The sequence below is a fragment of the Theobroma cacao genome, chromosome 9, assembly GCF_053813885.1.
Source record: "Theobroma cacao isolate CCN51 chromosome 9, ASM5381388v1, whole genome shotgun sequence".
NCBI classification, from domain to species: domain Eukaryota; kingdom Viridiplantae; phylum Streptophyta; class Magnoliopsida; order Malvales; family Malvaceae; genus Theobroma; species Theobroma cacao.
Genome location: NC_142647.1, coordinates 47,597,606 through 47,621,138, shown reverse-complemented (window position 1 = coordinate 47,621,138; position 23,533 = coordinate 47,597,606). Strand labels below are relative to the sequence as shown.

The 23,533-nt window shown below is 32.4% G+C and overlaps 4 protein-coding genes across 7 annotated transcripts; 3 read left to right on the top strand and 1 right to left on the bottom strand.

Annotated features, from left to right (window-relative positions):
- Positions 1–301: 301 nt before the first annotated feature.
- LOC18590568 (uncharacterized) lies at positions 302–4,303 on the top strand. Of its 4 annotated transcripts, XM_018126530.2 has the most exons (6): positions 302–416; positions 531–593; positions 1,097–1,155; positions 1,349–2,015; positions 2,107–2,889; positions 3,521–4,303. In XM_018126530.2, the coding sequence occupies exons 4-6, from the start codon at positions 1,362–1,364 to the stop codon at positions 3,620–3,622; spliced, it is 1,539 nt and encodes a 512-aa protein (XP_017982019.2). In that variant the 5' UTR covers positions 302–416; positions 531–593; positions 1,097–1,155; positions 1,349–1,361; the 3' UTR covers positions 3,623–4,303. The 4 variants fall into 4 exon arrangements, with proteins under 4 accessions (XP_017982019.2, XP_007016229.3, XP_007016230.3 ...); XM_007016167.3 differs by lacking the exon at positions 1,097–1,155; XM_007016168.3 differs by lacking the exon at positions 302–416 and having other exon boundaries at positions 427–593.
- A 656-nt stretch (positions 4,304–4,959) lies between these two features.
- Positions 4,960–8,245, top strand: LOC18590567 (uncharacterized). Its single transcript, XM_007016166.3, has 4 exons — positions 4,960–5,208; positions 5,926–6,654; positions 6,726–7,484; positions 7,906–8,245. The coding sequence occupies exons 2-4, from the start codon at positions 5,977–5,979 to the stop codon at positions 7,990–7,992; spliced, it is 1,524 nt and encodes a 507-aa protein (XP_007016228.3). The 5' UTR covers positions 4,960–5,208; positions 5,926–5,976; the 3' UTR covers positions 7,993–8,245.
- Positions 8,246–10,403: 2,158 nt separating this feature from the next.
- LOC18590566 (beta-amyrin 16-alpha-hydroxylase CYP87D16-like) lies at positions 10,404–13,190 on the bottom strand. Its single transcript, XM_018126650.2, has 9 exons — positions 12,937–13,190; positions 12,494–12,815; positions 12,161–12,310; positions 11,800–12,054; positions 11,573–11,662; positions 11,410–11,488; positions 11,202–11,308; positions 10,797–10,924; positions 10,404–10,674 (listed from the first exon to the last, which is right to left on the bottom strand). Exons 1-9 carry the CDS (start codon positions 13,140–13,142, stop codon positions 10,581–10,583), a joined length of 1,431 nt encoding a protein of 476 aa, XP_017982139.2. The 5' UTR covers positions 13,143–13,190; the 3' UTR covers positions 10,404–10,580.
- An 8,187-nt stretch (positions 13,191–21,377) lies between these two features.
- LOC18590565 (uncharacterized) lies at positions 21,378–23,347 on the top strand. Its single transcript, XM_018126933.2, has 3 exons — positions 21,378–21,986; positions 22,104–22,853; positions 23,258–23,347. The coding sequence occupies exons 1-3, from the start codon at positions 21,378–21,380 to the stop codon at positions 23,345–23,347; spliced, it is 1,449 nt and encodes a 482-aa protein (XP_017982422.2).
- Positions 23,348–23,533: the final 186 nt, after the last annotated feature.

Below are 23,533 nucleotides of genomic sequence, written 5' to 3'. Positions count from 1 at the left end.
TTCTTCTAATGCATCCAAAAAAATAAATTAAATTCTTCTAATTGTGTAGTAACACTTTAGGATATACTACTAAATTTAATCTAAAGAAAATAGGTAATATATGCTTTTAGCCTTCTTGAAAAAACTTATAATGTTGCATTATTCCATGGTGGAAACCACCAATATTCTACTATCAAATCAATCAAAAAACCAGTAAGTAAATATTTTGTTAGAATAAGCCATTATTTTAGATGATAACATCAATTTCCTTTTGGCAAATAAATATGATTAGGAATCAAAATAGAGTAAGTAACTAAAAGAACAAACGTATATCAGAAGCACTAGGTGGGTCCTTTTAATGGATACTTTTGTTGAGTTTACTCCAATGTAAGAAGACCTAAGTCAAGTCAATCATGTGACTGTACATTTCTTCTCAGGTAAGGACCTTTTACATGAGTAAAGCTATTTAGCTGTTCAATGTTGAAGATCATCAAACTACTGGCTCTTCGCCTTTCGTTGTATTATCTTTCCTGCACTTAAAAATTCTTTAGTTCTCACTTCCCAGGCCCAGCAGCCGCAACTGCAAAGCTGGTTTCTGCTGAATCAATTTTCAGGTAACGTTCTTTAGTGTAGGTGTAGAAGGTTCATGCAATCTGCAGGGTTTAGTTACTTGCTGTCTTGTTAGTGAGCTCTGTGATTGTTATTAATCATGGTTGGAATGTCAGCAGATGATTGAGTTCATAGTGTTTCTTTTCTGGGGTCTTTTCTTTTTTGTGCTTTAATGGCAATGATAAAGCATTAGGACTTGTTTTGTACTTGGAATGATTAGTGGGATGGGAGCGTTTCATAGTTCATCTTGTTTTGCTGGTTGCATATTTGAGTGATTATGTTGTTTGCAAGAACAGACCCTTTGTCATAGTTACTGTAAAATTCGACAATTCTGCATGTAAAGGAAAACTTTATGGTCTTTCGAGAGTAGGATCTGTGAGGTCTCAGGAGTTATTAACAATTTTTATTCAATTAATGTGCTCTGATTGTAAAGTAATTAGCCCCCACTATATCATTCTTCCGTTGGTTCAATTTAAGAAAATTTATCCTAGTTTCCAACAAATTTCAGGCTTCTTGGCTTCAGTACGTTTGCAGAAGAGGCCAAAGTTACTGAAGAAAGCAAAATTGGTAACTTGTTTTTGTTTCCATTGGGAAGTCCATTGATGAGGGCATCAGGATCAGTGTTCATTCTTCACATTTTGCTTGTTTGTTTATTTTTTATAGCTCTGAAGTCATCCTTCCATTAGACTTTATGACCTCATTTGCATTCAATTAAGTGGACAAAAAGCTTGTGTTTTAACTTTCAGCATCTGTTGTGCAGTATTGCTCGACTTATGTCATCAATGGAAGGCAAACTTGTTAAAGGTTTAAGATTGAAGGCATCAGTTGATGTGGAGAAAAACAGAGTTATTTTTGTTGAATCTGATGAGGATTTCATTGATATCCTATTGAGCTTCTTGACAATGCCTATAGGATCAATCATCAGGCTCATCCGTTATCAACCACCACCGGTGGGAATAGGTTGCATGGACAACTTGTATGAAAGTGTTGAGAATCTGGACGTGCAGCTTTTCCAAACTGAAGCTTGCAAGAGCATGTTGTTGCACCCACGAAATGGTGCTGCTGCTCAATGTGAGAGACTAAAATTGACAGTTGATGACAGTGAGCCACTGCAATACTTTTGTTGTGAGTCGTGGGAGTGCACTGCTTCAAAGTATAAGTTATTGAGTCATTACAAGAATGCAATTTGCGGTTGTGGAAAGCGCATGAACTATGAGATTTATCTGTCCGAGAAAGAAAATAAGCAAATGTTATCTGATGCTCGAGATAGAGGGGTGTTTGTTAAAGGATTGACACGAATGATAGTAAGTGATGAACTAAAAATAATGCCCCCATTAACTGCAAGTAGCTTTTCTTTACTTTCAAAGCTTGGTCTCACAGATGGCAGCACCATTGAAGAGAGGGCTTTCAATGTAGGAGTAGACGAGGTAACTAGCAAAGAAATGTGTTATCAAACCAATAGCCTAGTTTCTTACTTTTATCTGAAATTTATTACCTGATGTCCCTTTTTTTTTTCAGGTTTTGGATTTGCTCAAATTCTCATTGGTGTCAAGAATACCTTTGACAGAAACTCTATTGAAGAAATCATTGGATATGAACAATGAAGACTACGATCAGGGAAGCTTCACAAACTTCAATCAAGGAAGCTTTACTGAATCTGAAATCGTAGAAGCATCGTCAAACAATTACAAAAGGATTTGTGCAAAGCTTATCGTAAGCAAATCCAGGAAGATGGTTTGTTATGCTGAAGTCTCTGAAGATTTTGTGGATTTGCTCTTCAGTTTCCTCACTGTTCCACTGGGCCATGTGGCAAAAGAAATGAAAAGCCATTCTTCAAGAGGATGCATCAATCATCTTTACAATAGCATCCAGGATCTTGACGCTGAGCGATACCTGAAGTCAAATGATCACAAGGCAATGCTAGTTAGTCCCAGGCTTGCCCCGGGTTTTAGACTCGGGAACCAGCCATTAGGTGTTGAGGAATGCAAGCGTCAACAGAACCTTTACTATCATGTAAAAGTGATTCACGGATTCCTCAGCCCAGAGCTGTTTTCTGATGAAAAGCTTCTCCCTTGTAGCGATTCAGCTCAGGCCTCACTCCTAAGTGTTGTGGATCCAAAATCGCACTACAAGGATGCTAAAAGCAGTGGAGGCTTTGTCAAAGGACCATCGATGTTCACAGTAACCGACAATCTTATCATAACACCTATATCACCAGCGTCAGGTCTCTCTGTTCTAAGCAAATGTAAGGTACCTTTCAGTGATATAGAGGAGCGCGTTGTGCATGTGGGCGAAGAAGAAGTAAGTTTGATTCTGCAATGAAATTCTGGTATAACAAATAATTGAATGGTTTTTTATTATAATATTAGATGTGGGTAATAGAATTAACAGCCTCATTACTTCGTAGTGAGGGATGGAAATCATCAGTTAAAATTCCCATACCAGGTTAATTACTTTGAGATGCATCAGTAATCATATTCCTGGACACTCTCACACTCCACACCTCTGAACTAGTTCTACTCATTATCAAGCATGTTTCCAATGAAACAAATAGATTCAGGTTGCACATTCTCTATAGAGCCTTTCACCAGCTGTTAAATTTCCAATGCAGATGGACCTCTTTCTATTCAACTTTCTCCTCTGTTGTAACTGGACAGTCATGTGAATTGATATGGCGTGTCAAGTCAAGTGATTATGCCAATCAAAAACAGTAGACTTGTTAGCAAATTAGAGTCCAAAACTAGTTGCATTTACTCGGTTGTTTGGCTCCTAAATGGATCGTTTAATTCTCATCACATGCAGAAAAGGAGGTTAAATTTCATAAGGGCTAGCTGTCCTATGTATAACATCACCAAGATTTCGACTGTGCACTGTGATAGACATATGTATCCTTCTTAGTTGAAACCTCTCATGAATCTGTTCTCTGTTGCAGGCTTCTCGACTGCTGGTGGCTTCTTTTGTCACCAAGTCTGCTTTAACCAATGCCTTTATCCTGGAAGAGCCCAAGCGAGAAGGCAGAGGAATAACAATATAGCTATTACTGAGGGGAAAAAAATGATATATATGTTGATTTTTGATGTTATAAATTGAATGATGGAGTTTGTGAATTTGTTTTCCTGTTGTAGTCTAGTAGGTTAAATTACAACAAGGGGATGCATTGTAATCATAATCTTGTGCTTAATTCAGACTACAGTATCAACTGAAGGGCTGTTTCTTTTAGTAGCATTTCATGGATGTAATTGTAGAAATAAGGTGCAAATTAGGAGAATGGAAAATTACTAGTGGTTAAAAAAGTACATAGCAGGAAATTACTAGCAGGTAAAAAAAAGGGTCCTCATCCCTTTGTTCACTCGTTGACATTCCCTCCTTTTTATCCTTTTTACCTTCCTATTTTTCCCGCCGTTTTGGTAAAGCTTATATAATTACTCTTTTTTCCACCGGCCTTCCCCGGAAATGATCATATTCTTCCCTCCTGGCTTCGTTTCTCTCCAGCAAAACAAGCCAGGGTAACTGGGTCACACGTTTCTTCGAGGTACTGCATGTCCATACTTCCACACTCTTTTTACTCTTGCCTTTCTTAAGGGTTATGATTTTTATCTGGTTTCTCTCCATTTATTCCAAAAAGTTACATTTTGAAGAAGGATAGAGATATGGGTATTGAGAGTTGAAACGTGTAGTACCTGAATATAAATAATATTATGGATTTTCGACCTTCTTCTTAAGTAGTTGTCAGTTTCATTCTTTGTTTTCTTTCTCATTTGTTGATACTTGACAATCATTCTTTTGCATGTTCAATCTACAAAATTCAGTAGTAGCAGTAGTAGTATAAATGGGGAAACTTTGGACTAGACTGAAACAATTGAGGGCATGATAAAAGGGCAAGAGTAGCTAACTCTGACAGAACAAGGAGTCTGATTAAGGGGACTGATGCATGGTCCATGCGTAGCTTTGGTGTCTGGAAAACAAAAAGGTTGTTTTCAACTGGTTGTGAAATACAATCAAAATCCCTTATGTCAGAAGCAAGATTCAGGATTGGACATTGGTGCCAGGACACGTACTGGGCAGTTTCTCGGTGTTGCGAGGTTGAAATTTGGAAAGAGAGGAAAAACCAGTGTAGCATGAAGTGATTCAGATATGAGATGCTAACAAAGGTAAATTTACCTTTTTGCTTGTGTTAAGTTGTCAGAAATATGGATGAAGGGTAAAAGTTTAACAGAATATAAAGAATCCGTACCAAAGGGAAAGAGAGAAGAAAAATGTACATCTTACTCTAACTTTTGTGATTTAATTAAGCATCCATCTAATCTGGCAACCGTAACATCACCTATGCTAAGATTAAAACGTATTTTTTTGAGTTAAGAAGACCCCAAGTCAACAGCTTAACTGTGATTGTGACTGTGCACTACTTCTCAACGAAGGACTTCCATCAATAAATCTGATCATAGTTGACAAAGCAAAGATTAAAGACTTAGACCGAAGCATGCACCTTTTCCACCTTTAGTCTTCTTTGAATCTGTGCTTTAAGCTCCCTCCTGCCAGTCTCTTCTTAAACTGATAGGGAATACTTCACTTGTCTCCCAGCATTCCCAGTCTGCTGTTTTGGTCAGCTTTTGTTTCCAGGTAATATAGTCTCACATGCTAATATTTATAACTTGATGTTCGTGAATTTCTAGCTATTGCAATCTGTTTAGTACTCCATTTGCAGATTTCTCGGCTCTGGCTTTTTTCAGTTACTGGTTTCTCTGCAAGTCTGCATTTTTTTTAGCAATCAAAAACGTTGGGTTGACTGTTTGAAAATTTTAAATCGAAGGCAGAAGTTTGATATCCTGAATGAACCTGGTTTAAAGGTGTTTGAATGGTTGTAATTTGGTTCCCCAGTGCCTTGGTAGAAAACTTTCACCTTTTGTTTACCACCATAAAACAGAATAAAGGGTAAATCAGAAATAAGAACATTGCATCGAAAATTCTATTGAATTGCTTGTACTGTTATTCTTTGTTTTCTCAATTGATGATCCATGACCTATCAATCTCTTTCCTTCATTAACATAGCTTGAGCAATACCTTGGGGAAAACTTTGCTTTTGATAATCAAAAGAAGTTTGTTGAGTATTGTAATTCTCATGAACAAGATGTTAGGATCTTTTTTCCTTTTTTTTTTTTATTCCAGAATCAAGCCCTGATTTTCGTATTTGTCAAATTTGATTTTAAATGAAATTTTAATCTAAACTTTCAACTTTCATTTGGATTTAGGCATAGAGCTTAGAGCCAGTTTTATGCTGCAGGGTGCTCCAGTTTAAGAGTAAGTGCTAACCAACTAACTGATTGTTTTATGCTGCAGGGTTCACCAGTTTAAGAGGAAGTGCTAACCAAGGACTAACTGAGCGGTTTGATGCAATATTTGAGCAGACAAAGGAATCCAAAACTGGTATCCATGGACAATAACAATATCAGCTTGAAAGCTGTGGTGGACAAGACAAACAACAGAGTTGTTTTTGTTGAATCAGATGAGAAGTTTGTTGACATTCTCTTCAGTTTCTTGACAATGCCTATGGGAACAATTGTCAGGCTCACCCGTAATCGACCACCAACAGCAAGTATAGGTTGTCTGAACAACTTATATAACAGCGTTGAGGTTCTCGACAATCGGTATCTCCGAACAGAAGCATGCATGACCATGTTGCTATACCCACGAAATGGGGCAGGTGCTCAATGCAAGAACCTAAAACTGGCAATTGATGACGGTGCACCCCTGCGATATTTTCTATGTGGTAGGAGTGATTGTTCTTGTTCAAATTATAAGCTACTAAGTCATTACATGAATGCTATTTGTGGATGTGGACAGCTTATGAATTGTAAGAGAGATTTGAAGGAGAAAGAATCTACAAAAGCAGTGTTTGATGATCAAGATGGAGGGGTATTTGTCAAAGGACCGATTCGAATGACAATAAGTGATGAATTGCAAGTAATTCCCTCATCAACTCCAGCAAGCCATTCTTTATTTTCTAAACTTGGGATCAAGGACACAACCACCACCGAAGAGAGACCCTTTTCGATGGGAGTAATTCAGGTATCTACCGACTGATTGTTCTGTTTAATTATACTTGGTTCGAAAATTGATAATCTGATGTCTTCTCTCAGGCTTTAAAATTGCTCAAGTGCTTGCTAGTATCAAAGACGCCTTTGACAGAAGCTCTATTAGAATATAACCCTGTGCTGGGGCTAAACAATATGGAAGATGTTGAACAGGTGAGCTTCAGAAAACTTAAAGGGGAGGAGACAGCATCAAATGAGGATGGGAAGATCTATGTCAAACTCATGGTCAGCAAATCCAAGAACATGGTTTGCTATGCTGAAGCAAGTGAAAATTTTGTTGATTTGCTCTTCAGTTTCCTCACTATTCCACTTGGGTTTCTAGTAAAAGAAATGAAGGAGGGCAGTTCAAAAGGATGCATAAATCACCTTTATGACAGCATTCAGGATCTTGATGCTAAGCAATATTTAGTATCTAAGGAAACGACAGCAATGCTAGTCAGTCCCAAGCTTGCTCCTGGTTTTAGATATGATGCACAACCATTAGACATTGAAGAATACATGCATCAACCGTACTACCTCACATGGTCACAATGTCAATGGTTTCCAGAGCCGACTTCTATTGAGACACTTATCCCTTCTGATGAAACGATTGCTTCTTCAGTTTTAACTGTCATGGATCCAAAGTCTCACTACAATGACAATTCAAGTGGTAGAGGATTTTTAAAAGGACCAGCAATGTTCACCATAACTGATGATCTTATCATAACTCCATTGTCCTCAGTCACAGGTCTATCTGCTGTAAGAAAATTGAAGGTACCTTTCCGTGATGTAGAAGAGCGTATTGTGTATGTTGGTAAAGAGGAGGTATGTTTAACATATCAAGTTCTGCAAAACATCTCATGATTTTCTACCCTGCATTTATCTTTTCAACTATTTTAGTCTCTTCTGATAGGACTACCTGTCTCTTTTGTTCATTTTTCCACTCTGACCAACCGGAATGTTGTAATGAATTCTGAAGAAGAATTGGTATATGACCAAATCATTGAAGTGCATTTTGGAAGGAAGGAGGGGGGGGCTTTCAAAATGGCTTCCCTGATTAACCTGCTTTTATAATCAAGTTTGATTAACCTTTACAAACCCTTGCAGGTCCTGTCAACTGATGCTTATTATATCTATACTTTGCCTGTATTATCTGAAGTTTTATGCTTGGCGGATGGAACTCTAACATAAATCTTCTTGAATTTTTTCTGATTTATAATGCTCCTGAGTTTTTCTTCCGATGCAGGCATCCCGTCTAATGGTGGCCTCTTTTGTCTCCGAATCGGCTCTAACCCATACCTTTCTGTTTAAGGAGTCAAAGCAAGGATCTTAAGAGAGACTGTTTCTTTCTGGAGTGTTCAAACGATTTTAATTGTGATTGCAATGCATGCATATAGAGTGCAGTTATTATCATACCATAATTTCTATGCCTGGAAGATTTGCATATCATGACAATAACAATCTTGAGTTTGCTTTTACTCATTAATGATTATAATTGCTTGTTTTATTGGAAGACATTGAAACAATCCTGGTTCCTCTCAAACATTGAAACAAGTGGTATTTTAATTTTCCTTTGGCTTATTAAAGCACTCTATTCTTTCTTATAAGTGATAAGAGACTTACTACATTTGAAAGCATCTAAATATATGTGGTTAATAAGATAAGGTAAATAATTAAATTTGGAAATTGAAAAAACGAAGGACATCAAATGTTGTTAAACATACTCTAAAGGCACATTTGGTTCATGGAATAAAATGGAATAGAATAGAATAGATATTCTGTGGAAACAAAATAAGGGAAAAATAAAATAAGAATATTATTTTGTGGTTTGGTTGGTAAAAATAATTTTAGAATAACAAAAAAGTATGAGATAAAAAGATAACAATACCCTTCATTATAATATATATAATTATTTATTTTTATTTTCTTTTACATTAAAATATTAATAATTTAAACATTAACATTTTTAAATATTAATATTTTATTTATAATTTAATCATTAAAAATAGAAACTAATATTGTTTTTATAATTTAAATTTTATTATGATTAAAATATTAATAATTTAATTAATTTTCAAATTTAAAATATTAATTTTTCATAATATATAATTAAAAATTTAAATTTTTTATTATAATAAAATTTTTTTCAAACAAATTTATTCTTTATATAATTTAGTAAAATTTATACCAAATGATAAAAATAAGAAATTTTTTTAAATAATTTAATTTTTATTTTCATTAAAATTTTAAAATTTTAATAATTTATATTAAAATATTAGTATAATTTTTTATTTTTTATCTATTTTCATTTTTCATTTTTTAATTTATATTTTAATTAAAATTTTAAAATATTAATAGATAAATAAGTTAAACATTCATATTTTTAAAATATTAATATTTCATTTTTAGTTTAAACATTGTTATGATTAAAATACTAAAATATTATTACTTTTAAAATTTTTAATAAGAGGTATTTTGTCTTATCATTTTTAGAGGCTATTCCCCTAACCATGGAATGACAAATACCATGGGGGGTTGGGATTAGTTAAGCTTTGTTTTTGGAGGATTTTGAAGATTAACTATTGGTCAAAATACACACTAAGTCCTTGTACTCATGCATTTTGTTCAATGTAGTCTATGTACTCACAATCGAAGTAATTTAATCTTTTAATTTTGAAAATAATTTCAATTTAGTCTCTCCTCATAACAACATCCAATTTTACCATTAAAGAAGGTGCCATCACTGCTAACATGGCGCAAACGTGGCACATTTGGATGAAGTGGCACTGACATGATGACGTGATGTGCCACGTGACACTAATATGATAACATGTCACTAACATGCTGATGTGTCGATGCCACATGACAATGCTAACGTGGGAAATTGAGAAAAAAAAATTCTAATAAAAAATTTATGCCACGCTATAGGGATTAAATTGAACAAATTAAAATCTATAATACAGAGATTAAATTGAATAAAATTGAAGTGTTTAGGGACCAAACTAAAAAAAATTTTGAAAAATAGAAATATTTAAGTAGATGATTCATATACTTATTAATGAGTCAAATGTTTGAGTATCAAAGATTTATGTTATTAAGAAACATATATAAATATTTTCTTACTTAATCAAGATGTCAGTGCCATGTCAACATTGTCACGTGTCACTACTATGTCATTACCTCGATGTCACGTGGCACTGTCACGTCATTATGTCGATGTCACGTCACCAAAAGTGCTATGTCAACGCTGACATCATCCATTTGACGAAAAAATTGAATTTCATTAGGAAGAGATGTTGAATTGAAACAATTCCTAAAATCAAATAACTAAATTGTTTTATTTTTGAGTACAGAGATGAAACTAAATAAAATGTATGAATATAGGGACTAGGTTGATATTTTGACCTTTAACTATTACAATAGAATAGCTATTTCTTGGATCATTTGCCAATCAAACAAGAGAATAAGTAATACATAAGAATAGAAAGTGAATAGCTTAACTATTTCCTATACCAAATATGCTATATATTAAGGTATGTAACAATCCTCTGCCCTTGTTTGTGGAATCTAAGATCTCCTTTTACTCCTTTGAGTAATAGATGATAATCCTAGATTAAAACCATTGTTAACTTATTTTCCTGTTTCTTAAATTCTCATCCAAAATTTTTACTGAATACCATGAACACTGAGAACTTAATTATACCATATGAAAGTTGTCATATATAAATCATACAGCAGCATCAGTTGATAGCTTAACGAAGGAAAGTATTGCTAATTAAGAAAATTAAACTTCCACCAAATTGTTGACTACAGTGTACATATGGAACACAAATACATATATAGCAGCCAAACAAGTTTCATTTAAGAGTACGATTATACGTCCACTTTTATTCTTTGATATCTGATGCATTATTTAACAAGTCATGGCTGCTTTTCTGAAACTTTAACGAAGAAACCATTTGTAAATTCCAAAACCGGTGTGCGGGCTACGTCTCCTCCTCTGATCCTTGTCAACCTATATTGAAAATTCATAAAACAAAGACACTATATTAGATATACTTTATATATAGTAGCTAGATATATAAGTAAATAATCATAAAAGTACAAATTTTATAGTAGTATAACAAAGATATAAACCTGTATTTGGTAACCCAGACATGTAAAAGGACTGCCATCAGAACCTTGCTGAACTCTGCTCCTGCACATGTCCTATTCCCTCCTCCAAATGGTACGAAGTTCTTCGCTATTGAAATGCCTCCCATGTTCTTTAATTATAAGATTTGCACAATATGAGAAAAGAGAAATATTACCTTGCAATTATTCAAACTTATACAGCAATCCTTTAAATTTCTGCTATTTGTGTTTGCATGTGTTAAGGTTACTATTATTAATTCTGTTTCTGTGTGGAGTAAGGGTTTTGTGTTTATTATCAATCAAACAAAATCTTATTCAATCAATTTTCTATCCGATCAACATCTTTGGGTCAGTCAAAAGTTTAATTAAAGTTAGAATAGCTTGGGAAAAGATTTACATAGTATCTACCTTCCATCTTGAAGGGTTGAAGGTAAGAGGATCTTCATATATATTAGGGTTAAGTTGAAGGGCCGCAGGTATAATCAAAAGAATCCATCCTTTTGGTATGGTATAACCTGCAAATAAAGAAACATTTTATTGATCATAAAATATATGTTTGGGGTTTGTTTAATTATCCAAAATAGACAGATCAATTTATAAATAAGAATAATTATACCATTAATATGAATATCAGTTATAACTCTTCTGAAGATTCCAGGAGCAACACTTGCTAATCGAAGCGCTTCTTTAATCACCTAATAATAATAAAATAATGAATTAAAAATCTTAGAAAAGAAATCAATTTTCTTTCTTTGAGAAAATGTTGCCATTTAACTCACATAATGAGTAAAAGTCATAGATTTGTATTCCTCCCATGAAAGTCCAAGATTGGTGCCTTCTCTTTTCTTTAGAATTTCCTCATGCTCCTCCTGGTGAAATCATATCCCAAAAAAATAGATAAAAAGGAAAAAGAAATCAAGGTTTTTCGTATAAAAACGATGAAAATGTTCGCAACATAAAAAAAAAATCATTCGGAATGATCATATTTCGATAGTTAATCACTGACAGTTAATTGTTGCAATGCTGATGGATCATCCAATACACACTTAATGGCTAAAGTAACAGCGGAGGAAATAGTATCAATGGTAGCAGCGAGGAGACCAAAGATAACGTTGCTGACGAACTCCGGCGTCAAAAATGCTTCTTTTCCCATGCCTTCCACTAATTGACCAAGAAAATCTCCATTATTACAACCTTGGGAATAAGACTTCCTTCTCTCTTCTAGCAACTGAGATATAAGCGTTAATACTTTTTGTTGCTTCTGCATATATATTTAGAGAGAGAGAGAAAGATATTAGTTTTTAAAGATTTTAAAATTTTGTTAAAAAATTTAGAAGGTTATAACAGGTGTAATAGAGATGATTAACCTTTATGCATCTGTAGAAATCAGTCCCAGGGATATACAAAGGGAACGTCAAAAGTCTTTGCAAGAAGCTACAAAAATATTCACTTAAGTTTTCCTCTGAGTTTTCCAATTCACAACCCATCAGAATCTTTGAAATAAACCCATGTGTCATCTGTACAATGTGATAAAATTAGTGAAAAAAGAAAGAAAAGAACTAAGTACACATTGTAATAATAAGTCGAACTTGATTTATAGCCGTTTCTACCCCTCCTCTCCTCAAACAGGTGTCTAAGGTTCATATTATTTCGCAACTACTTTTTTATGAAGTATATTTGGTTAAGCTAGAATTACTTACAGCAGCACTTTGGGCTTTTACTTCTACTTCTGACTGTTTGGTCCACTCATGCAATTCATGGTTTATGATTTCCTCAGATTGAGAAAGCAGCTTCTCTTTGAGACATTCAGGGCCAATGCAACTCAGAAGGACGCGCTTGAGATACTTGTGCAAGTAGCCACCTTCATTGACGTTTTCTTTGTGAACCAGCTTTGCAAAGGTATCCATGTAATATAGTTCAACAAGTTTATCTTCTTGTTGGAGCACAAAATAGTTGAAATCAGGATCTGACGACACCACCACTGATCGACCTGCTAAACTTGTCTTGAACAATGGACCATATCTAGTAGTTAATTAAGAAATGAAAGATTAATTTAGCAACCCATATTTATATACGAAGCAATAGCTTAAAATGATGAAAGTTTCCAATTTCTACCTGTTGAATGATTAATGTGTTTTTTTACCTTTCCATTCTTTCCTTAATAAAAGGATGGATATCTATGGACTTGGATGTGACAAGAAAATTAAAGGTCTCCCCTATAAGTGGGAGTCCCATGGAACCTGGAGGTAGTCTGCCATTACAACTAGGGTTCCTCCACCAATAAATCCAAGTTGTCACACTTACAATGAGGAAAGAGATGAGAAAAAGCCAAAGAGACCACATCTCCATTTTCGATCACTCAAGTGGGAAAGAAGAAATGAGAAGAAAGCACTTTGTTTTGGGTTTTTGTTTTTGTGAAGAGAATGCTACTCCTATATATAAGCTCGTGATGAATGCAGTCTTTGTTAATTGACAGTTTTCCCCCTATAAAAATGGATAGTGATCAAGCTTTGATTACTGTAATTAATAATTAGTCAGACTTTTGTATCTTTGGATTTGAATGATTTTGGCATTTGATTTTGACACAAGCACCTTAATTTCATAACAAAAGTTCATGAAGATGAACAAAAGAGTTAAGTTATTGTCTCAGATATTGATAATTTTGATGCCTATATTTTCAAGCTTAATCTACACATTAAGGGCTTATAAATAAAAGTTTATCTGCTAAGAAACACAAGTTTGGTCATGCCTAACTACTTGAAGGCTTGGCACTTAAAATTAAATAAAGGTTTGGTAAGGGGTGGATCAGAAAGGGTTTTCTACAAATTAAACCACACATAATAAATTAGTGCCGTACGAGCAAAGGCAAGGTTAGGAGATCAATGGTCATCGGCGGCAACTTTGCTAACCTTTTGACAAATATCACTAAATTTATTTCTGTTCTTGAAAGGCTGTAAATGAACCCAAAATTAAAATTTCATTATTTCCAATAATATTTGGAACAGTCGAAAGTGCTAATGATTTCACAGTGATATACAAACATAAACAAACCAAAAGCATATAAATATTATTTGAACAGGGCACAACAATAATGAGCACTGCAAGATGCAAATTAATTAGGAACCAAGTCTGTTTGTAGTATATAGAGCCACATAACGTTTGACAACAATAAATAATCCTTGTGCTGAGGCAGTTTTTGATCCAGTCTTATTTTTGGTGGCCGAATGTTTGGCAGGATTGCTGCTAATTTTTTGTGAGCAGTTGTGTCCATTTATTGTACAGTTACTTTTTGTACATCCGATTTCCATGTCAAAACAAGTCTCACACAGCTTCAGCTTGCAACTAATAATGACATTTTCGTTGTGTAGTTAATAAAATTCACTTTTCAAAAAAAATAAACTTTATGTACAGAGGCAGAGGGAGGGAGCTAGTAGGAGGCTCGTCCCCCAAAGTTTTAAAATCTTATAATTTTTTTATTTTTTAAAATTTTAAATTTTTTTTAAATTTTTTACAAATTTTATAATTTTATTCCTATAAACATTAAACTTTTCATTTTCATTCCCAAAAATAAAATTTTGACTCGGTCACTGTTTATGTAATTACTTGTCAAACTCGTATTTTGAAAGTCAAATTTCTTCGGGGTAAAATTTTTTTTTCTTATTTACTCTTTTTAAAAATTAAAAAGTCATAGACACCAAAAAAAAAAGTTTGGTAATAGCTAATATATGAATAAATCTATGGCCTAAACACCATCTAACGTTAGAAACAAAAATATAAACTAATAAACATTGTAAGGTAAGATTTAAGTAAAATTCATAGTCAAATTTACATTTAAAATGATTAAATAAAATAAAACTTTAAAAATAAGGAGTAGAAAGAAATGAGCCACTTGTTGCGTGGACCTAGTCTACTATTTGCTTTAAGGGTGGGCGAAGCGATGATGTTTTGGCTAGAAATGTAAACCTACTGTGCTTACTGGACACTTACCAACGTTTCTATCTCTCCGATACATCAATAAATTCCTGATTTAACAAAAAAACAATTCATTAATAAGTTTCAAATTAAATTAAACCAAACTAACTTCAAACACCTACAGGATATAATTTAGTCTTGTTATATATATTATTTATTTTTCATCTTATTATATAATCAAGCTCATGAACCAATAGTAAATGTTAGATTTTATATTTTTAAATAATTTTTAATTTCGTAATAATTCGATTGGTGATAAAATAAGTGACCTTTGGTAGGCCCTACAAGTAATTTGTTTTTTAAATTTTGGTTTATAACTAAACTTTATTTTGAATAAATAGATCATGGAGTGAGTACTAATTGATTTCAATCAAATAAATCGATCAAAATTAATTGAATTTAATTAATTTAGTGTAGGTTCTAATTGATTGCTTGATTTAATATCTTCGCCTATTTCAATTAATTATTGGTATACTATATTTACAATTGAATCAATTGAAAAATCAATCGTTAATAATATATTCTATATGGAGTATAAGTAATACTCTAGAAAAGTTATTGTATATACTAAATTGAGAAAATGTTTGATGTTGTGTATAGCTCTCATACATTATCAGGACATCAAATGATGTCATCTCACTAAAAAATAAATTCAAAACTTTAACTACAAGTTTGGTATGGAGAATAGCTATGCTATTCCCTCTCTATTCCCAACCAATCCCTAAACCTTTGTTTAGTTTAAAAGTTAAATAAGGAATAAGAATTCCTCAGGAATCAATATTCTTTAAAATGGAGGAGAAGTCTGCTTTAAGTATTCTCGACTCTTCCCCTGATTTTTTCTATTTCGTGAATTATGGAATAACTTTAAAATATTTAATGACTAAAATACCCTTATCCTATTCACAAATTTACAACTTGGTCCATATATATATATATATATATATATATATATATATATATAGTATAAGTAATACTCTACAAAAGTTATTTTACATTATAAATTGAAAAAATATTTAATGTACTGACAGTGTATAGCTCTCATACATTATCAGGACATCAAATGATGCCATCTCACTAAAAAATAAATTCAAAATTTTAAGAGACTTAAAAATAAATATTACTATTTAAAAAAAAATAAAAATAATTTTTCTCTCACTCCAATTCCATCTCACCCAATCCCTTCTTCTCTTGTTCTTTTTCTCCTATTATAATTTCAAAACTTTAAATTCTTAATTTTGATTCTTAAAGATAATATTTATTTCAATCTTCTTCTTAGTTTACTATTTTCTATATATTATAATTGTTTGTTTATTACTTTTATTTGATTAACAAAAGAGGTTTTCCGAACACCTTTGAAACCCACACTATGAAGACCTCATTACAAAGTTTCAACGTGATAATTTGTCGGACTCATGCAAAGGAAAGAAAGGATTTTTATTTAGGGCTTCTTTTTGGGTTCATCTGTTTATAGTTTTAATAGGAGGTTGCACTGGGTAGATTTTTGTTTCGTCCTGTTTAATCTCCAGCAAACTTGGAATATGTGGACTTACTGGGTATTGAAAGAAAGCTTGAGTTCTACAGATTTTTTGTGTGTTGCAAGTTGCTAAGCAGGTTGGGTAAGTTTTGTAAACCACCTTCTACATTTATATTCCCATAAAGCAATTATATTTCTTTAGGGTTGATGTTTTGCTTTCCACCTTTTTCAATTGCTTTTTTCATTTAATTCATTATATATTACCATTTTTTGAAAGTATTTTCAAAAGAAAAGAGTGATATAAATATTAAGAATTAAATTAAGAAGAAGAGTATAATAAATATTATTTTGAAGATTCAAAATTAAGAATTTTGAATTTTGAATCTATTGTTGTTGGGGGGAGAAGAGGAAGAGATTGAGTAAGAGAAAGTTAGAGAGAAACAAAAATTGTTTATCTTTTTTTTTTTAAATTAATAATATTTATTTTTAAATATCTTAAAACTTTGAATTTAGATCTTATTAAATTATGCATTAAATATGTACAATTCATGAAAGGTAACATTCTTTTTCTGTCTTATTTACTCTTTTTCAAAATTAAAAAATCATAGAAACCAAAAAAACAAAAAAAAAACTAGTTTGATACTGGCTAATATATAAATACATCTATTCCCTAAACACCATCTAACGTTAAGGACAAAAATATAAAATAATAATATAGTTAGGTAGGATTTAAGTCAAATTCATAGTCAATTCTATATAATTTAAAATGATTAAATAAAATAAAACATTAAGTATAAGGAGTAGAAAGAAATGAGCCACTTGTTGCATGGTCCTAGTCTACTATTTGCTTTAGGGGTGGGTGGCGATGTTTTGGCTAGAAATTTGAAGTTCAAATTATATAATTAGTCTTTATATTTTATCAAAGTGATAGATTTGATTTTTATATAATAATTTGTAAAAATTGAATTTTTATGTTTTTCAAAATTAACAATGTTAATTTAACATGTTAAAAATTTTTTATTATCTATACTGATATATAGTTTGGTTGTATTGATATGGTATTTTTTTATTGATGTGACATTTAATCTGATGACATAGTAAAAATGATGTAGTATTTCACGAATAATAGAATAATAATGCGATATGACGTAATCATTCAATGATATGAATTTTATAATTGCATAAGTGAAATTATCCGATATAAGCTAACGGTTTTAAATGGAATTGGAAAAGAATTAGATCAAAAGTACAATTTAGAATAAGAGCGTTGTAAGGCAAAGAAGAAAATTTTTGTATTCTATAATTTAAAGTAGTGAAAAGAATATTGTCAAATAAATTAAAAATACCACATCATCATATTCAATGGCACATTAACAAGAAAATGTCATGTTATCATAAATAATCGAAAAAAAAATAATATTATTAACAATTGAATTGACATTGTTAATTTTAAAAAGTATAAATACTAAATTTTTACAAATTATTATATAGAGACCAATTTCACCACTTTACTATAATATAAGGACTTTGCATAATTTAACCAAATTTAAACCTACTGTCCTTACTCGATACTTATTAACGCTTCTATCTCTCCAATACATCAATAAATTCTTGACTTAACCAAAAAAAATTAATTAATAAGTTTCAAATTATATTAAACCAAAATAACTTCAAACACCATTAGGATATAATTTTAGTCTTGTTATATATATTATTTATTTTTCATCTTATTATATAATCAAGCTCGTGAACCAATAGTAAATGTTAGATTTTATATTTTTAAGTAATTTTTAATTTCGTAATAATTAGATTGGTGACAAAATAAGTTACCTTTGGTTGGCCCTACAAGTAATTTGTTTTTTTAATTTTGGTTTATAACTAAACTTCATTTTGAACGAATAGATCATGTATAGGAATAGTGGTGTGAGATTAATTTCAAACGATTTAATTAAATTTAATTAATTCGGTTTGATTTATTCGATTTAGGTTCTAATTGATTACTTGATGTAATATCTTCGGCTATTTCAATTGATTATTAATCGTTAATAATATATTTTATATATACTATAAGTACTACCCTACAAAAGGTATTGTGCATATTAAATTATGCATTAAATATGTACAATTCCTGAAAGGTACTTTTCCGTTATTGAAAAATAATTTTTTAGGGAAATTTTTTTGTGTAAAATATTTTACAGAAAATTCAATATTTTTTATTGTTTAGATAAACTATTGAAAACATTTTTTATTGTTTGGATGGAAAATACTTTCCACTAGTGGAATTATATGGGTGTTAAAGAATTAATTACAAAACAATGGTGACATTTTGGTTTTCATTGATTTGGGATCAAAATTAAGAATGAAAATGAAAATGAAAAAATTAATAATGATATTTTTCAAAGCGTTTAACTACACATCTATAATGAAAGTAAGCTTTAATTTTCAAAAAAAATTTCAACTCATCACTTTTTTACCATAACATTATAAAAATACTAATATTTATCAAAATGTAAAACATTCGAAACCTATTTATAAATGTGTATTCATCAAATGACAATCATTGAAATATTTTTTATTATAATTATAAGTAAGATTTATTTAATTTACAAATAAAAATTTTAATTGCATTGGATGATTTTATTAAAAATATATATTTTTTAATTTTTAATAGTATTGAATAATTTAAAAATTAATATTTTAAGTTAAAATTTTTTAAATTAAATATTTATATTTTTTTACTTTTTAATATTTTAAGTTAAATATTAATATTTATAAAACCTAATACTCCTAGGTTTAGAATCAAAGTTTTTTTTTTTCTCTAAAAAACATCCTACGTCCTTCAAGTAAAATATTTTACATCTTAAATATATTTTCTATCCTCCAAACAAACATAAATCCTTAAAATGTTTGTCATAAAATATTTTACATAAAAACAAACTATCCAAAGTTTATATTTTTTTTCTTTTAATTGTTAAAAGCATTAGATGAGTCAAAATAATTTCTTATATTTAGTTATTTTTGCTTTTTAGTTATGACTAGACAACAATGTATAGCGTGAAACTTTTGAGACGTATTGATTCAGAAAACCAATCCATAAATCAAAAAGCTGATGAAGTAAAAGTCAATGAATTGTCCAGCTTTTGATCTAATAATTCAAAACATGTTGTCACCATTGAATATGGTTCTGCAGAAACTTCATTCTAGTAGTAAAAAGAATACAAAAAATCCTATTTTCAACTATATATTGTAAATTAGACAAGACAGACAAATGAGAGGAAATGTCTGTGCCAGGACCACGGGGATGAAGAATTCTCAACTTCCAAATAATCATATTACTCTGCTCTTTGAACTTCGTTATGAACTTACCAGCCTTCCTCTCAACCTCCAGAAGTATCCCTTCCTGCTACACTGAAGGTTCCAAACATGGTTTCTTCATCTGAGCTTACTGGAAAATCCTCATTCTCTGTCGGGGTCTTCTCCAGACACTACAGCAGAATTCTCTGGACATTCTTGTCTTTCACTTTTCTGGTTTTCAAGAGATGTTGGCTTTGGCTTATAACAGGCACGTCCAAGATTCTGCCTGTTGAGCCCAACTGAGGGATTATAATAATAAATCAATTAATTCAAATCCATAGATCAAAGAAAAGGGTACAAGAAATGATTTGAAACTAAACTGAAATTCATTTGAAGAAGAAGAAGAAGAAGAAGAAGAAGAAAGGGCTTGGGTTAGGGCTGAATTAAGAAGAAAAATAATAGTAACTTTCCATAGCAATAGGAAAGTTACATTCCTTCAATTTCCCACGCTATCTGAGGGCTTTTTTGTTAGGACAAGAGTGACGTGTTGCAATTCACGTAAATCCTCTGAAGGGTGACTGACTACAGGTGTCCAGGCCAGGCTACCCGCACGAGCTTGTGGGTCGACCTTGGGTAGGAATTTTTTAAGCTCGAGCCTGATTCAACCCAGTTAAATAAATTATTTTATTTAATTTTTTTAAAAATATTTAATATATTAAAATCTTAATACAAAATAATATTTATTATTTTCAAAAGAGAGGTGGATAAATTTGACTCGATTTTTGAACACTGCTAAGAACGACATAGAAGTGTTCAAAAGTGGGTTATATCGACCTAGATCCATGGATTTGCTTTGATTTAGGTCAGGTTTAAGTATAGATTCTTAAACTAAGCTCGATTAACTTATTATTAATAAAATATTATTATAACTTTTTATTTTTTGATTTGAAATATCAATATAAAAATACTTTTTTATTAATTAACAATGAAATCATAATTAAATGAGCCGATCAAAATCTAGCTCAAGTTTGCCTTTAGAGAAAGAAGCCTGGTAGGCTCAACTTGACCCATTAAACACCTCTAGGAGTGAGATATACAAAATATATATGTCTGGATGCCACAAGACATGTATTCTTGTTTACATATCCTAAATGCCACAAGACATGTATTCTTTGTTTACATATCCTAAACCCTATACCCACTAAATGCTAATGCAGTTGTTTTCAACTTTCAAAAAAAAAAAATGCACTTGTTTACATGTATTCTTAGTTTTTTTTTTCTCTTTGAAGTCATGTTTTCATGCAATGGGGTGAGCAGGGACCCATTGGTAAGAACAAGGTGGAGAAGTTGAAGTTGAAATTTCCCTCTTCATTGAAACAGAATGAACGGTTGTTCTGGAATCTTTCTAATTCTCCTTTTCTGCCATTTTTATGCCCTTATTATGAAAGAATGTAATTTTAGTAGTACACCTGATTTAATTTACTGATTGAATTCTAGAAGACAAATTTAATGGCTTCTCAAGCTATCAAAACTTCAGGAAATGATTGATTAACAAGTCTTCCAAATCTCATGAAGAGGATGTTAGGATTAGTAGTTTTTCATTTCACAATCAAGCCCCCCGCCCCCCACCCTTTTTTTTCCTTGTTATAAGCGGAATTGTTAACCAATTTAGTTTTAAATTTGTTTCTTATTCTTTCGATTTTCCTTCAGTTTTAGGCATATAGCTTATGTTATGCAGTTTTACGGTGCAGGTTACACCAGTTTTAGACAAAGTGCTAGCTACTGATTGGGAAGGTTGTTGCCTGATTTGACCAAAGAAAGAAGCCAAACCCAGAGCTAGGTCCATGGATACTATCAGCTTGAAGGCCTTGGTGGACAAGACAAACAACAGAGTTGTTTTTGTTGAATCAAATGAGGATTTTGTTGATGTCCTCTTCAGTTTCTTGACGATGCCCATCGGAGCAATAGTCAGGCTCACCTGTAATCAACAACCAACAACAAGGATAGGTTGCATGAACAACTTATACAAAAGTGTTGAAAATCTTGAGATGATTCACCTGCGAACTGAAGCTTGCAAGACCATGCTGCTACACCCACAAAATGGAGCAGAAGATCAATGCAAGATGCTAAGACTGAAAATTGATGAAAGTAAACCCCTGATGTGTTTTGTTTGCCGTACTGGTTGTAAGCTACTAAGTCATTATGAGACTGCTATTTGTAATTGTGGAGAGCGGATGGATTGTATGTCTTTGGAAATGAACGAGTCTACGAGGACGGATCTTGATACTCGAGACAGAGGCGTATTTGTCAAAGGACCAAACCGACTTATAGTAAGTGATGAATTGCAAGTAATGCCCTCGTCAACCGCAGCAAGCTTTTCCTTATTTTCTAAACTTGGGATCATTGACACAAGCTCCATTGAAGAGAAGACCTTCAGCATGGGAGTAGACAAGGTAAGATAGGTACCCAAGAAAGTCATGACCACTTGTCCTACCCAAAACCAACTATGTCTAGCTAGTTATTCGTTAGATAAACATATCAGAAATTCATAATCTGATGTCTTCTCTCAGGCCTTGAACTTGCTCAAGTGCTTGCTGGTATCAAAGCAACCTTTGACAGAAGCTTTTTTGGAGCAGAACCCAGTTTCCATGCCGAGTAAGGAAGATTTTGAGCAGGTACGCTTCACAAAATCTAAGTTAGAGACAGAAACAAATGATTGTGGGAAGATTTATGTCAAGCTCATGGTAAGCCAATCCAAGAACAGGGTTTGCTGCGCTGAAGCGAGTGAAGACTTTATTGATTTGCTCTTCAGTTTCCTTCCTATTCCACTTGGTTTTATAGTAAAAGAAATGCAAGGTGACACTTCAAAAGGAAACATCTATAACCTATATGATAGCATTCAGGACCTTGATGCTAAGCAATATTTAAAGTCCAAGGAGAATATGGAAATGCTAGTTAGTCCCAAGCTTGCTCCAGGTTTTGGCTATGAGAAACAGCCATTAAACATTAAAGAATACATGCAGCAGCCATACTACTTGTACATCGGAGCGTATAATCACCGTCGTCTAACTTCTGATAAGACACGTCTCTCTTTTGCTGACGTACGGAGCTCTGTAGCCTTAACTGTAATGGATCCGAAGTCTCACTCCAAGGACACTACAAGCGGCAGGGGATATGTCACTGGACCGGCAATATTTACCATAACTGACGATCTCATGGTAACACCAATGTCCCCAATCACAGGCCCAGCTGCTCTAAGCAAATTGAAGGTACCTTTCAGCGACATAGAAGAGCGTACTGTGCATGTGGGTGAAAAGGAGGTATGTGTTTAACTCATCAACGTCTTATGCAAAAACACCCCATGATTTTTCAGCATGATGTTTTCAACAGTTGTTATGCCTTTATTGGTTTAAGTTTAGAAGTACCTTCTTTTGCACCTACGAATGACTACGAAGTATCCTTTCGGTGGTGCAAACACCTGGATTTTGGCCAAGTCCTTGAAATGCATGTAGAAAGATCAGATTTGCGATGCGCTTCCAGATTTTTGTTCAGCCTTTTGAATTCAATTGCTGCTGCTCCTCTGTAAAAGTGAACTTACCTATTACTCTGCAAATTAAACCGCTCTTTCGCCTTCACTCCTCTCAACTTTTTGGCATTAGACGAAATAACTACTTCTGCTGTCAGCTGATTAATTATTGTGTTGTTGACTATTTTTGTGTTGCAGGCTTTGCGTCTACTGTTGGTCTCTTGTTATAACTCCGAATCTGCTCTTACCAGGACCTTTCTGCTTAAAGAACCAAACCAAGCGATGTAGGAATAAAGCTCCGCTAAAACTTGTTATACATAAGTTATCAGAAAGCCTATATATATATATATATATATATATATATATATATATATATATATATATATGTATGTATTGTGATTTGTGAAATTTGGGATTCTGCTTTTGTCATAGTAATATATGTAACGCCCACTGCTATGCAAATGATATCCAAAA